This window comes from Bemisia tabaci, chromosome 2 (genome assembly GCF_918797505.1).
Source record: "Bemisia tabaci chromosome 2, PGI_BMITA_v3".
In the NCBI taxonomy this organism is placed as follows: Eukaryota; Metazoa; Arthropoda; class Insecta; order Hemiptera; family Aleyrodidae; genus Bemisia; species Bemisia tabaci.
This window is the reverse complement of record NC_092794.1, coordinates 11,416,804-11,432,532: the sequence shown is the minus strand read 5'-3', so window position 1 is coordinate 11,432,532 and position 15,729 is coordinate 11,416,804. Positions and strand designations below refer to the sequence as shown.

Below are 15,729 nucleotides of genomic sequence, written 5' to 3'. Positions count from 1 at the left end.
CCGGAATTTTCAGCTATTTTCGGAATTTTCCCGGACTTTCGAGGTTTTCCGTCAGTTTGACCGGTTATTTGGACGTAATTATGCCCAAAAGAACTTTATGCGTATAGGGTTTGCGTGCGACATAGTTCCTTTTAGCATAAATGCGTCCATTTCATCAAGCGACCACTCTCTGACCACGGAGCATTGAATTTCGGGCGGCGAAGAACCAGCTCGGGACGCCTCTCGGAATCGATGGAGAGACGAGCGGATTTTGTTTGGACACACCTCTCGCCGATTGGCCGCGCCGCTTTGCGCGCCGCACGGTGGATCGAGTCGATATGAGAGGTCGGACGTACAATGGAGATGTCGCATGTGTGAGGGATTTGCGATTTGACTATTGATTTTTTTGTAAAAGTTCGCGAGAAACACTATGGTGCCACTGGTTTTCTCTGAAATCAACTCCCAAGCTCAAAAAAAGCTCTCAAGTTGACGCCAAAATGGAGAGGATATCCCACGCTATCCTGAGAGTCATCATCAAGACGAACTCTCCATGTAAAGATAGGGAGCAAATACATTAGCAGTGATGCCGTGTTTTCAGTTTTGGAATCCCCAAATAATGTGGCAGCCCTGTCAATGTATTTGCTCCCTATCTTTGCATGGAGAGTTTGTCTTGATATAGAGGTGGACTCTCAGGATAGCATGGGATATTCCCTCCATTTTTGCCTCAACTTAAGAGCTTTTTTTGAGCTTGGGAGTTTATTTCAGAGAAAAGCAGTGGCACCATCGTGTTTTTCGCGAACTTTTACGCAAGAATCAATTGTCAAATCCCAAATCCCTCACACATGCAACATCTCCATTTTTGAATAAAACTAGAAATTTTGATGGTTTTTTCGCCACATTTTAAATTCTAAGGAGCTCTTGCAGTAGAACATTTCACGAGGAAACCAATTTTATAGATCCTCAAAGTTTTGTATGAACGAAGTTATAGGCTTTTGAAGTCTCCAAAGTTTGTCCGACTTCTCGTATTGACTCGATCCACTGTGCGCCACATCGCGGATTGAACCGTTTGCATAAAGCCGCGCCTCATCGTTCGATTGTGATTCGAAAGTCGCGGGGCTGGCTACGCTACGAAACCGCCGTGCCCTGTCGATAAGCCTTATATTCGCCAATCCAACAGCACTTGCGGTGGGATTGTAATGGAATTATTACGCCGCATGGATTTCCGAGTCGTAACGCATGCCGCGCAGATACCAATTCGCGATTCGCCACCGAGTCGGAGAGAGGGGACCTCATCTTAGAGCCCTCATCGATGAACTTTTATGGCGCGTAAAACATATTGAACCTTTCATTTCTGACCATCCACGACCTGAAGTAGAATCTAAAATGAGCGATTCATACACTGAAAAAATAATTTCGGCTGTGAAAGCTGCACTTACGGGTTCATACTTTCCTTACGGGCTGTCTAGACATACTGTTCGTTCCGGGCTCGGAAACCGGTAGTTCCAGCTGCACCTTTAAACCTACTGAACCTTTCATTTTTGACCGTCTACGACTAGATGTAGAATCTGAAATGAACAATTCATACACCGAAAAAATGATTTCGGCTGTGAAAGCTGCACTTACGGGCTGTGTGTTCATACTTTCCTTACGGGCTGTCCAGACATACTGTTTGTTTCGGGCTCTGAAACCGGAAGTTCCAGGTGAAGTACCCGTTACTTCAGCCACTGGGTCCACCACCCGGGATTTTCGCTCTTGAGCCCGGTACCGGAGTGGTAGCCCGGAGGTCTAAAGAGACCCTTAACACAGCATCGAAAAGAGAACATTTTCAACGGATGAAGATTAACATTTATCAGTATGAATTTGAGATGAATACTTATCAATGGTTGCAACAGGGTGTGTACAAGTCCGGAATTTCCGGGAAAAGTACTGATTTTTTAAGGGCGGTCCGAAAGTACTAAAGAAGTGCAGAATTGCCGCAAGAAGGTCCGGAATTTGTTCATTTTTGTCGTAAATTCAAGCGAGAAATTCAAAATCTGGAAATTTTCCGAATTCCTTCAAATGGAGGTACTGACAAAGTACTAAATTTCTCTGTTGAGGAGGCATTGAATTTCTTAGGAATGTACTGGAAAAGTACCGAATTTTGGCCAACCTGTTCTAGTAGACACCCTGCAGAATGATTCTTACTCCAAAGAAACTGAAAACATCTCTGGAAAATTGGCAGATAAATGTGTGCCAATATTCGTGATGTCTTTAAGGAAATTTGGCAACGTTTGAAGGCCCATACGGCGTTTTTACTTAGCACCACGGGGCGGTCGGTTGAGGCGTCGATTCTCAGCCTCATCGAGTGGGAATCGTCGCGTCGGTCCAGATCTGGGAGGGCATTTAATCCGACTGGGATTGTTCAGCGGGCCCGTGATTGCCCCCTCAACAACACCCCCCCCCTTCCGGACCCGTCTACCCGTCTTCGGGAGGACCGAAGATCGAGGCTGGTCAGAGCCGCTGCACGGATCGCGGAATCCGCCGATCAAACCTCGTCATCGGGTTTCACTCTCACTCGCCGACCTGGCTGCCACGTTCGGACCACAATAGCCGTGCTAAGGAAGAACGCCCTATAGGCCCTCACGCGTTGCCAAATTTTCGTCGACAATACACGAATCTTCAGGAAGGTTTGTCAATGCTTCGCCTCCGATTTCTCGGAAGATTTTGTTCGTAACTATCGGGTGCACTGAAAAAAAAGCACATTGGTTTTAGAGTCCAGAATCTTAAAAACATCGACAAGAAAAAGTAGTCTTGACTCAATCAGAATCTAGCTTAAATCAAGAATCAAGCCTCTCAATTTAAGCGGATTTCGTTATGATTCAAGCAAAAATCCGATTGAATCAATAGTATTTTTCTTGACAATGTTTTCAAGAGTCTGGACTCTAGATTCAATGTGTTTTTTTATTCTCCTTTGTGTCTACCGTCCCTGAAAGTCCCAAATGTCCCCGATCATCCCCGAGTTTGGAAGGGTGTTCCCGATTTCCCCGAAAGTCCCAATTTTCTTGTCCAGGTCCCCTAAAAATGACAAAAATCGTCCTGAACACCGGCATTTTCAAATTCTCCCGCCTGCTGCGGTGGCGCGGTCCAACCAGGAATAAAAAACTGAAATGTTGCTTGGTTTTTCATATGTTTTCTTTGGTTCATCAGGACTTGTAACATTAGTCGTGTAAAATACTCGTTAAATTTGGGAATAGCTGATGTGGCTTGGTTCCTTTTCGCTTAATGCGATCCAATTCTTCATCTATAAGGAGAGGCGTCTGAAGAGTGTGGATTCGTGGAGAGCGTAAGTTGTCTCTAAAGCGGCAACAATGTCATCCTGTTTTCGACTCCGGGCTGCATCCGTGACGCTCTCTTCCTCATCTTGATGATGCATCTCCTGCATACAATACCATAATACATCCGCGGTGCAGTCGGTGCACCAGTGCTCTCCTTCCTCGCGGATAATGACCCGTAAAGTCTCTGTTGGCTCTCCAGTCCATTTCTAAAAATCCACGGCGGAAGTCTCGGTCAGTTGATTTCAAATAGAGTCCCTTTATACTGAGAGTCAAGACAACACCCCTCATGGAGTCACAAACGGGAATAAAGATTACAGAAATTGAATGTTTTTTGTAATCTTTGATCGGCCCATTTTCAAATTCCTTTCTCCGTTTCCCCTCTCATTCCGTTTGTTCCTTGCCGAACCCGTGATTCCCTGGTCCATTCCAGATTATAATCTTTGCAATCGGTGAAAATGTAATCTTTATTCCCGTATGTGACACTGTGAAGGCCTAAAATCCGGTTAACCAATCAGAGATGGATTCGCATTGTCTTGACTCTCAGTATAAAGGGACTCTAATTTCAAATGAACGAAATCTAGGGACCGCTTATTATATACGTAATGTTTCAGGAGGAAAAGACCGCGTTACGGAAGCAGGGTGTCTATACCGTACGGAAAAATCACGACTTTCGGAAGGTCGGTACGGATTTTCCTTGGAAAGGTGGAAATTCGAAATCTTCGTGAGAATTCTAAAAAGAAGTCCTGGAATGTGCAATTTCCCAACGATATTCATTTATCAAAACCCCTGTTTGATTCCTCGTGTTTTTCAGTTAATTCTTGTGTCATTCCATCATTCCTCTTTCCTAATCATTACTGTATAAAATGCGTGCGAGGTAAGAAAGTAAGGGCAAGGTAAGGAAAAATCAGGGATTTATGAGAATCGTCAAGAAAATGAATTTTCGGGAAAGTAAGGAAGTAGCAAGGTAAAGGTACCAAAAACGCAAGGAATTTTAATGACAGAGTACCAGAAGGTTCCTTGCTAAAAGTATCGGAAACACGGCTGACTGCTCTCAAGTGTGCTATCTACATCGGAACGAAATCAAAAGCTTGGCCACAAAGGGAACATTTGAAGGCACCAAACATCCAAGACAAGGGCAAGTTTGAAGATGAAAAAAATCATGTGGGATAAGGACAAGGTAATTACAAGTATAACTCATGAGATACAGAACGAAACTGGAAGAAACGAACCCGTTAAAATCTCTCGATTCAACCCGGCAACTTTCGTTTGCGGCCAGGTGCATTGCCTCGACGCTGCGAACAGGTCCTCTTCATTCTAATCTAATATCTTTCTTATTTTTACGTCGAATTCCGACGTCTCGCCTAGCCGCATCTCGCCGAAGCCAAGTTTAAGTATGTAAACTGTCCGTCTCGTTGGAGTTTCGGAAAAATCACTCGCGTTTCCGGCACTATTTTGCAACGCGGCGGTGAAGCCCGAACCCGGAATTAAACCTGTTAGCCTGGATGCGACACTTATTAAGTTTTGGTTTTTTTTTCTGTCCCGGCAGGTAGCTCGGCTAATTCGAGATGGAGACCGAGGAGATCACAAAGCTCGTCGACGGAATCTATAAGGTAAGACGCTTAGAATGCACATTAACTTAAGTATTTACCGGCAGGCCGCTTTCAAATTAGGCGGCATTAAGTCCATCGAATGACTCTATTCCGAAGACTTTTACCTGGTGCTTCCTCGAGTGATTCCTTGTCAACGGGAGTCGTGCAATTTTCAAGATCCCACGGAATAAAAAGTATCCCAATCCTAGAGTCCCTTTATACTGAGAGTCAAGACAATTTGAATCCATTTCTGATTGGTTCCCGTATTTTAGGCCTCCACAGTGTCACAAACGGGAATAAAGATTTACGGGTTCGGCGAGGAACAAACGGAATGAGAGGAGGAACGGAGAAAGGCATTTGAGAATGGGCCGATCAAAGATTACAAAAAACGTTCAATTTCTGTAATCTTTATTCCCGTTTGTGACATCCATGAGCCGAATTGTCTTGACCGTCCGTATAAAGGGACTCTACCCAATCCCAACGATACTCCAGGCTGATTTTGGCGCCGCACGGATAAAAATGTATGGCTTAAGAACCAATTAGTGATTCATGTGGAACACTACTACTATTCGTAAATGAAGTAATGATTCTCGGTCTGTGAATCATATCAATTAAGGTATCTCGTGCCATACTAAGGTATATGTGCCATCACTAAGGTATTATGTGCTACCTCTCTTAATTTAAAAATCTAAATTTTCGTTTATACTCCCATTTTCAAAATTATCTGTAAAGACGTTAATAGCCTGAGACGCTGAATGTCTTAAAATTATAACTAACTAACTTTATTATTATAATAATATCACTTAATATTATATATAATATATGTTGTCAATACTATCAGTGGTGTTCCATATGAACCACTGTTTGAAATCATAGCTTTTTCTCTGTGCTGGTATCAGAATAGTCTGCCGAAAGTGTGGTTGGATCATTGCATACCTCTAGTTATTGCAACTACTTTTATATCTGGCGCAAAAGTCAGCCAGGAGTATAGTTGGGGCTGTGATACTTTTTTTCAGTGTCGATGAAGATAGGAAGCCACTTTATCTAAATTACATATCCGAATGAGTTTGACCTAAAATTGGATTCGAAAAAGAGCGCAATTCTGTGTATATACAAGAACCTACGACTCCCATTTTTAGCACCCATTTTCAGTGCATGAGCTTTGTCGTAGAAAGAATGCACGATTTGTGATTTTTTAAAAGCCTTTTTGTGTTAGATAATTGATAGAGAGCGTTTCTCAGCATGGTAAATACCACCAACGGCCTTCGATCATTGAAATTATGTCGGCACGACAATACAAATCATAGCCCTATTTTAACCATGCATCAAATCGAATTTCGATGCCTTAATGGCCGGATGGGCTTTGATCATCTTTGCCTATAAGTTCACCTGGGTCCAAAGGCTGGTCGACTTCTATTACATTCTTATCAGTTATCATACGATTAAACTTAGACCACATACTATAGTGATATCTCTTTCGTTATACTTTACAAACTTCCTTCTTCGAATTGGACCACAGTAACCTATAGCGTAGGCGATCGATCTATGAGCTCTCATACGAAATTTCTCTAGCAAGGACCTTTTATGGACATACAATGTGTTTCTCTCGCTTCGCGTCGAGATCCTACCGTTTTGCAAAACACTAGAAGCTCTAAGTCGTATAAAATCGAGTACTAACCCATCGGTTACGCATAAATATGGAAGTTCTGGAAGCCTCCCGCAGTGTAACGACCGATTCCAAGGATACGGATGAATTTTTATTTCGATAGAAAGTCGTCGGAACGAATCGCCTCCCAAGTGCCTTACATGGGGTTTTAAGACTGGAGTTACGTCCGCTCTGCCGCTCTAAGGAAAAACGTCGTATGATCCTTCAGACGTTGCCATATTTCCATTAATAAATAACAAATTTAATGGGGAAATTGTGAATATTTTTCTCCACTTTTTCGGACGATTTTGTTTGCTGTTTTATCGCAAACATCTGAAAATTGCAAGGGAAGATATGCGTAACTTTCCTCAAACATATATGTTTTATCTGGGAAGTTCGGCAACTCTCGCGTGCTCTTACGGCGTTCTTCCTTAGCATGGCAGCGCTCTTCTGCGATGCCAACCGGAGCGCGAAATGAAGTTGTTGGTGCCAATTTTGGAATTCCTCGAATAAGTAAACGGCTGTGTTGCTCTTGCCGCACCAACGCGTGGTTGCACGCATTAACTCTTACGTAATACTGGACCCTGCATTTACCGCACGGTTTCTAAGACCTTGAGGAATCGAGCAATGCCGGGATTCATCAGGGAACGAAAAATACCTGGGTTAATCGCGGGGAATTCATTAAAGTATTTATGTTGTAAATATAGTTTTTTATCTTTCCGCTTTAAGACCAGTTAGTGTATGATTTTTGATTCCGCGCTGACTCACAATCGTTTCCTGAGATTTGAAAAAAATAAAAATAATAATCAAGGAAGTTTGATGGAAAAAAGTTGTTGAATACAATTCTATGCCGGATGAAACAAATCGGACGCCAGTAGATCGGTTCAAAAGTTGCTACTTTGCGACATACACTGGGAAAAAAAACACATTGGATTTAGAGTCCAGACTCTTAAAAACATCGACAAGAAAAATTACTCTTGATTCAATCAGAATCTAGCTTAAATCAAGAACTCGACCTCTTAATTTAAGCGGATTTCGTTTTTATTCCGGCAAAAATCCGATTAAATCAAGAGTATTTTTTATTGTCAATATTTTCAAGAGTCTGGACTCTAGATCCAATGTGGTTTTTTTTCCAGCGTATCGATTGATCTCGGAGGATGGTCGGAAAATTCAGGACTGTGAAGAGTATAAATATCTAGGAGTTTGGTTAACTAAGGACGGAAATTTGGATCGGGCTATTAAAGATCGGAATGTGCAAGGCAGGAAAGCTATCGCGATGCTAAATGGGGTTCTCTGGGACCAGAGTATCTCCAAGGAGACCAAAAGGAAAATTTACAACGTCATCGTGAAGAGTATCGTAACTTACGGGAGTGAGGTCTGGCAACTCAAGAAAAGAACTGAAGACATGCTTAGGGCAACTGAGATGGACTTTTGGCGGAGGTCTGCTGGCATCTCAAGAAGAGAGCGTATCCGCAATGTAAAAGTACGCGAGATCATGGGTGTAGAGAAGGACATCGTGCACGATATCAGGTCCAAGCAGTTGGTCTGGTATGGACATGTGCGAAGGATGGCAGACGACCGGTTGCCCAAGCAGGTCTTCGATTGGGTTCCTCCCGGAAGGCGACGGCGTGGACGTCCTGTGAAAGGTTGGCGACAAGGGGTGGAGGAGGAGATCAGAAGGTGCCAATTGCCTGATGATCTCTGGGAGGATAGGGGGCAATGGCGATTGGGCGTCGCAGAGCGCGAGGCGGCGCTATAAAAGCGACTTTATGTATGTATCGATTGATCTGCCATTTTAACCTACGGAAAAGGATCTATGTATAATTAGAATGTTCGCAACAAACACCCTAGTAATCGATTCTTTACCGTAGCTTCATATGGTGAAATATCGATAGTCGATCATTCATGTCTCGGCACTGCAACACCAGTCGGAATGAACACGGATTCTGACCAACCATACCATATATTTTAATTGTATCTATACGACATCACCTTTAAAGCGACTATACCGTCAAATTTTCAAATTTTTCATGTGACGTCGGATTCAAAGTGCCCCCCCCCCCCCCATGCAAATCGGTTTTAAAAAATATAAATTAAATAAAACTCATAATACGGAATCATGAATTCTTGGCCCAGGCCAATCCGATCGGAAACTCAAACATGCTTGATTCGTTTCGGGCTCGGGGGCATCGTGGTAAGTATTTACCATTACCTCAGAGTCAGAGTGCTTACTGGTTCCGAGTGTTATCTCATAACGGGAGTGACACTACGGAAGAGATGAGTCGTACACGTCCCCTCATCCTCGTCCCAAAGCCACGGTTCCACAGGTAAATCGCGACGCCGAAGTCGGCCGCGCGACCCCGGCCGGCTGCAACAAGTTTCAACCTAAATGAAATTAGCTCTCAAAATCTATTCAAACTTCGCGAGCGAAGCATAAATCAATTGAATGACGCTTGGATTGATGCTTTAGTCGAGATGTTGGACTAGAGCTTGGCTGGTAACTTTAAATTTGAAGGGTTTTTTTTCAAAATTTTGGGAAGCGAAGTTACGAGCAAATTTCAAGATTCCAGCGAAGACCAGCAAGGCTGGCAGCTTCCACCCTACTTTTATCTGCTTTCTTGAGTTGGTTTGTCGTTTCGAACAATACATTTTGCCTGAAATCTGTTTCCAATTATGTCCTTCTGACCGTCTGGCATATCTTCAATTGAATCAGTGAGAACGAAAACACACCAACTCTGGAAATCAAAAATGCTTAATTTTCATCAAAGACAGTCAATAATTGTCACAAAAGTAATTGAAGTTAGCGCATCTGTTTCAGTTTGGACATTTCAAGAGTCCTTTAGTACTTGTCCTTCGAAACCAAAAATCTTTTTCTTAGACTAACTTCTTCACCTTCTGTGCAATTTTCTGTGTGTCTTAATTAATTTCATTTTTTCCAGTTGGTGTGTTTTCGTCCTCACTGATTCAATTGTCGGGGAACTTCATCAAAATGTGTCGGGAAATCAGGGAAATGTCAGGGTATTTCATTCTTTAAATTCTGTGGCAACCCTGAAAAGCTTCCACTCGTCGCCGAGAGGCCAGTAGAGGGTTTCTCGTCTTTAGCACAAACATCGGCTGCCAACTTGGTGGGGATGCCATGGCCAGGTATCAGGTACTTTGGCGCCGCGAACCGCCCGTGGTGTCGTGGCCTAAGTTCTGGCTTTCGCAGTTGGACTCGGAAGAGACGGCTTTGCTCCTTTGAGAGTTTTGCGGTGGAACGGCTTGATTTGCGAGTCGGCGAGCCTGTCGCCTGGGCCATCCATGCCATGGGCGCAGCAGCGGGAACTCGCGCCGGTTCGCGTGCGGAAATACTCATAAAAGAACCGGTCCTCTGCGCACTTGCCGGATCGTGCACGGATGTCATCGACTACCTTCAAACAAAATATAAAAGTCACGGTAGAGTTGATCGACCAGTCGGTGATTTGGACGGGAGGCATCTCGACGAACGGCAAACTGCAGCAGCGTGTTTGCTAAATTACGCAGCCGAGTGCTCGCCGTAATAAAAAGTCGTCCTTTCGGAAGTTCGCGCGGGTCATTACGTTTCCAGCTGACGGGGTTTCGAACCTGGGCCTTGCAGATTCTCCACAGTGAAAAAAAGTGACCAAAATCTTGTGTTAATATAAAGAACACAAGCTGTTGGACTGGTCATCACGTTTCCAGTCGACGAGGTTTCGAACCTGGACCTCACAGATTCTGCACAGTGAAAAAAATTAACCAAAATCTTGTGTTAATACAAGGAGCACAAGCTGTTGGACTGAACTCGCGCCGAAGTAAAAAGGATGCTGAGTCAACATTCTAGATGTAAAAAAGATTGCTACAACTCACAAAACGCTGAGTTAACCGCCACAGCAGTTGCCACAGCAATGTCAAGATGTAAATCCAACTGTAAGCTAACGCCGCTTTAACCGCCACAGCAGTTAGCTTTAGATCTTGACATAGCTATAGTAACTGCTGTGGCAGTTAACCATGCGTTTTGTGGGTTGTCGCATACTTGTTTACAGTCAGAATGTTAACTCGGCATAATTTTTCGGTGTAGAATGTTGTGTAACACAATGGTTTAAAGAGGACTGATCACTTACCCGTTCTGGGACTGAGGTTTCTCAAACCGGCACAATATACACTTTTTCGGTGTAAAATGGTGTTCAACACAATGGTTTAAAGAGGACTGATCACTTACCCGTTCTGGGACTGAGGTTTCTCCACCCGGCACAATATACACTTTTTTGGACAGGCTCTTAGTGGATCGTTGTGAGGATTAACGCTCCCTTGACTCAATCACCGCCCCCCCCCCCGGGGGGGAGGGGGTCAACGTCACTACAGAAGGGACAAAATTCACTATTTGTCGGATCCAAGGTAATAGCACGAGGGGAGTGTAATTTTTACGACGCGTCAGCATAAATGCCAACAGTTTACAGAAATTATGATGGGGGGGGGGGGCTATGAATGCGGCCATTTACTGCCGCACTAAGGAAACACGTCGTATGAACATGGAAAGTTGCCAAATTTCCTTCTTTAAAATGTTTATTTTTGAAGAAAGTTACTAATATTTTTCGTTACAATTTTCAAGATCTTTGGGTGAAACTGCAAATGAAACTATCTTATTAAATTGGAGGGAAAATGTACGTAAGTTTACCGACGACTTTGGGTTTTATCAAAGGAATTTTGGCTACGCTTAAAGGCTCATACGGCGTTTTTACTAGCTCGGCAAATCAGTCCGCGCTTCTTAGGATTCCGTCGGCGTTGAGAGTGACCGGGTTGACCATTTCCAAATTGCTCTCTCGTATATTCCGATTTTCGAGCGGACCATAACTCGGGATCGTGTCCTGGATCCCGCGCGAGCGAGCGTTTGGCGCTCCCGAGATGCGCTCGAAAATCGAACGGGACCTACTTGGAGTGGGATCGGCCGGAGCCCGGGGCGCCTTCGTCCCAGTTGCCTGGATGCGCGCCGGTCGCCGGGCCGGGCGGCCTTGCCCGCGCTTTTTCCGAGAGTGAACGTCCCGCCAGCGCGGCGCGGCCGCCGCGTCTCTTTTCTGCGCCGCTAATCCCCGCCGCCATCCTCTATTTATTGCCCTCGCATCCTCCACCATCGCAGCCTATTCCTTTTACTTCCAATCCCATCTCCTCTTGATTCAACCGCCTTTGCGTAATGGTGTTCGGAATGGAGTCGCTCCCCGCTGGTGCCAAACTGGGGGCCAATTGCCAAAATTGATAGAGAAAAAAGACATTGGCAGGCTGAAGAAAAACGATGAAAATTGAAAACTAACGACGAAAACCCAGAAGATAAGAAGAGAATGAAAGTAAGGTAAAGGCCAGATATAAACTTTCTCGTTCAACAGGAAATTTCTCGGACGGTTTGTAAGTCTCTCGAAAAATAAGTTGCGCCGAATTGCGGGCTGTTTGTCAAACTTGATAGAGAAAGAAGACATTGGCAGGCTGAAGGAAAATGATGAAAATGGTAAACTAACGACGAAAACTCAGAGGATAAGAAGAGAATAAAACTAAGGCAAGGACCAGATATTTAAGTTGGAACTTTTCCCTTTAACAGGGAAGTTCTCAGACGGCATTTAGGTCTCTTGAAAAATAAGTTGCAAGACCAGCCTTTTTCCTCTCTGTACGTTGTAATTATTTTTGCTATGACGAAAAGTGTGATCTCTTCCAAGGATCTATATCTACACCAATATTATTGAATTTTACTTGAGGCTCGTGAAAACTTTCCGTGTCATGAAGCTGTGTTGAAGGTACCACGTACACCGTGATCCCGCTCCTAAAGCCGCCCGAAGGACGGACAGGGTGGAGAAGTCTTCTAGAAAAACTTGAAAAAATGAAGAACGAGTGGCGATTATCCACGACCCAATCGGAGTAATGGATTATTCCAGTCTCCCAAATGTTTTCTGTGCTGAATTCACCGCAAACCGTACAGACATCAACGCATTTATGTTGCTTCGTGTTTCACTTCCTATATTGACCAAAAGTAACACAAGAATACAAATATTTTTATCATTGGAGGTTCATTCTTGTGGACCACTTCTAGTCCAGAATCTAGTACCTATTCTCTCTATCATATTTTCCTGTGCAAGAGCGGCATGCCGGCAAGCGCGCGGAGCCATACAGCCGATCGTTCCGATTCACTTGTTGTAGGGTCTACTGAATCACGCGCGACGAGTCGAAGAGTGAAAGGTTCGAACAACTCGGTCTTGGTCCATCCAGGAGACTCGAGTTGACTCCACAGATCGGCGGAATCGGGATGCGAAACGCCTTGACCGAGCAGGACGAACCGATCAAGGTCCTTAAATGGATACTTGAATTTCGCCCGGCCGCTAGGAAAAACGCCGTATCATACTCGGAAGTTGCTAAGTTTATTCCTAACAAATATTTGTTTTTCATCGGAGTTATGGATGTTTTGCTTTGAGACTTTCAGATATTGTATATTGAATTGCGAATGAAATTCCGTGAAAAAGTTGTGGAAAAATGTTCCCTGAAAATTCGTTTATAATCCCTGAAGTCCCTCTGGGAACGTCCAAAGTTTTCTTATGATGTTCTTCCGTAGCAGAGCAGATTACAGCGCAGGCCTTACGGATTGCTGCGGGTTTATAGGATTTTTCCGCGTCTAAATCTGAGCAGATTCCAAGGAAATGTGGCAGCCGCAGCCGTTGACCATATTGTCTACTAGTCCGGCCCGAAAATATTACTGAGTTTTTCGGTGCAGCCCAAAAGCGCAAATCTCCAAAGCCGATAGGTCAAAAGCACTAACGGGATGATTTGAGCTTACGGCTTGTCGATTTGGGGGATTATCGCTTAATCGATCGATTCATCGGTTTTGTTCCGTGAAATATGAAAAGCAGAGCCTGGAAACTTTTTATTAGGGAAACTCACAACTCAGCATTTATTCGCCGATCTTTTTGAAGGTACTACTACAAATATGCGAACCACAGAAGTTCGTTCTTCTCATTTCCACTATTTGGTTTGGCTGGCACCAACAAATTTCCATTCCTAGGGTATACTTTTCACTGGAGAGCTCTTACGATGTTATGACTGAAGATCTCACTAACTTTTCCGCACATTTTACCCTAAAATCAGCAAAACCTTTGATTTGAATCGCACATTCCTGTTTTCGTCTTAGCAAGAAAATTGTATCCCGAAGTCAGCTCAGTTAAAAAGTGGAAATGTTGTGGATTTTTGACAATCGTTCAAAAGAGGAATTTTCCAGAAAGTAAGGAAAAGGTAATGAAAAAGCAAGGAAAAGGTAATGAAAAAGCAAGGAGTTAAAATGCTAGGGTAGCAGTAAACACCCTGTCGATTCTTTTCTATAGGTTTAAATGGCAGATCAATCGACGTATCGCTAAGCACGCCACGCCACTGAGTGAGGTGGATTGCATTTTGCAAAAAGGAACCACTAGCATTGCAATGTTGCTAAGATCGTGCAACTTCTTTTGTCTTGGAGGGAAAACCCGATTATCCATTAATAGTTTCTATTTTACTCGCTAAAAACTGTGAATTTAAGACATAAATTACCATCTAAATTTCATAGTTTTTCACGATTTCCGCAATTTTATTGCAAAAGATGAAGTTGCACAATCTTAGCATCATTGCAATGCTAGTGGTTCCTTTTTGCAAAATGCAATCCAATCGATGTATCGCTAAGCACGCCACGCCACTGAGTGAGGTGTAGGAGCGAAACAGTGGCGTGGCGTGAATTGCGACGTATCGATTGTTATGCCATTTAAACCTATGGTAAAGAATCGATTATTAAGGTGTTCGCTGCGAACACCCTGTTTATCGATCCTTTTCCATAGGTTTAAATGGCATGGCAATTGATATATCGCAAAGCACGCCACGCCACTGAGCGAAAGCGAAGGTGGATTCGCCAAGGAGCATTCCCAACGGCGGGCGGACGGTGGGGTCGGTGGGCTCATTTCCCCGATGGTTTGCGGAGCAGAGATAGGAGTGCTGAGTGCTCCCATCTGGAGCCGGGTCCGTCCGGAGCAGCGTCTCGTCTGGATGGAGTCGCGGGAGCCGGAGCCCATGATCGGGAACGGCAGCGCGCATCCAGGGCACGTTCGAGCTCCGATGCGCCAGGCCCGATCCGCATTCAAACAACTTAATAAACTTCGCTCTTTTCCAATTCCTCGTCTAGCCCTCGGTGTCGTTGCCGAATGTATATAGCCAGCACTGCCGTGCCTAGGAAGAACGCCGTAACATTCGAGGGTTGCCGAAATTCCCCGGATATAACATTTGGACCGCGTTTAACAAGCCACATCAACTCTTGCCAAAGAGCGACGCCAAAAACGACCGTTTTTTGGCACAATTTGGGCCAGAAGGGATTTTTCTGAAACCGGGCCCAAACGATACCTTATGATACCCTAAAACTCTGGTAAAAATTTTAGCTTGAGTATACGCACCGTTTTTGAGAAATGGGGGGGCAAAGTTGCCAAATCGCCATCATCCTGGACAGCATTTTTACAGCAAAAAGACGGGAAAAATGGACGAAAAAGTTACACTATTGATGGGTTTGGGCTGTAAATGTTCTTATTGAGCCCCCGTGCATGTAACTGTGTTCAGTTTCAAAAATTTTGGACGTACAGTGGTCCAAAATGGGGAGAAATCGTGGACAGATAAGGATTCTTTGTCAAACTTTTTAAAAATGGAAGTAAAATTGTTGGTCTCCTGCAGAGATCATGTGAAACAATGTTCTTATCGGTCTTCAATGCATTCAATTGAGTTCAGTTTATCAAATTTTCATCGCACAATGGTCCAAAATGGGAAATCAGTGGACAAATTAAGATCTTCTGCCTAACTTTTTAAAAATGATGTACGACTATTGGTCCCCTGCAGAGATCATGGCGAACAATGTTCTTATCAATGCATTCAATTGGGTTCAGTTTATCAAATTTTCATCGCACAATGGTCCAAAATGGGAAATCAGTGGACAAATTACCCTAGCATTCTAATTCCTTGCTTTTTCATTACCCTTTCCTTGCTTTTCCATTACCTTTTCCTTACTTTCTCTTCGGCCCGGTTTCAGAAAAATCCCTTCTGGCCCAAATTGTGCCATTCTTGGCGTCGCTCTTCACTGAGAAAAAACTATGGTTTATAAACCTATTAGAGGTAAATATGGAACACCTATAATAGTCGTAAATAAACTAATGATTCTCGGTCTGTGAAC

General features: G+C 43.9%; 1 protein-coding gene across 5 annotated transcripts in view; it reads left to right on the top strand.

The window, feature by feature from the left end:
- Positions 1 to 15,729, top strand: part of IRSp53 (Insulin receptor substrate 53 kDa) — a 566,313-nt gene that overhangs the window by 227,535 nt on the left and 323,049 nt on the right. For 2 of the 5 annotated variants that reach the window (XM_072296693.1, XM_072296694.1), the window contains exon 2: positions 4,840 to 4,903. The exons of the other annotated variants lie outside the window; for them this stretch is intronic. In XM_072296693.1, the coding sequence (XP_072152794.1) occupies positions 4,859 to 4,903 (45 nt within the window). In that variant the 5' untranslated portion in view covers positions 4,840 to 4,858. The remainder of the gene's footprint in view (positions 1 to 4,839; positions 4,904 to 15,729) is intronic. 5 annotated transcript variants of the gene reach the window in all.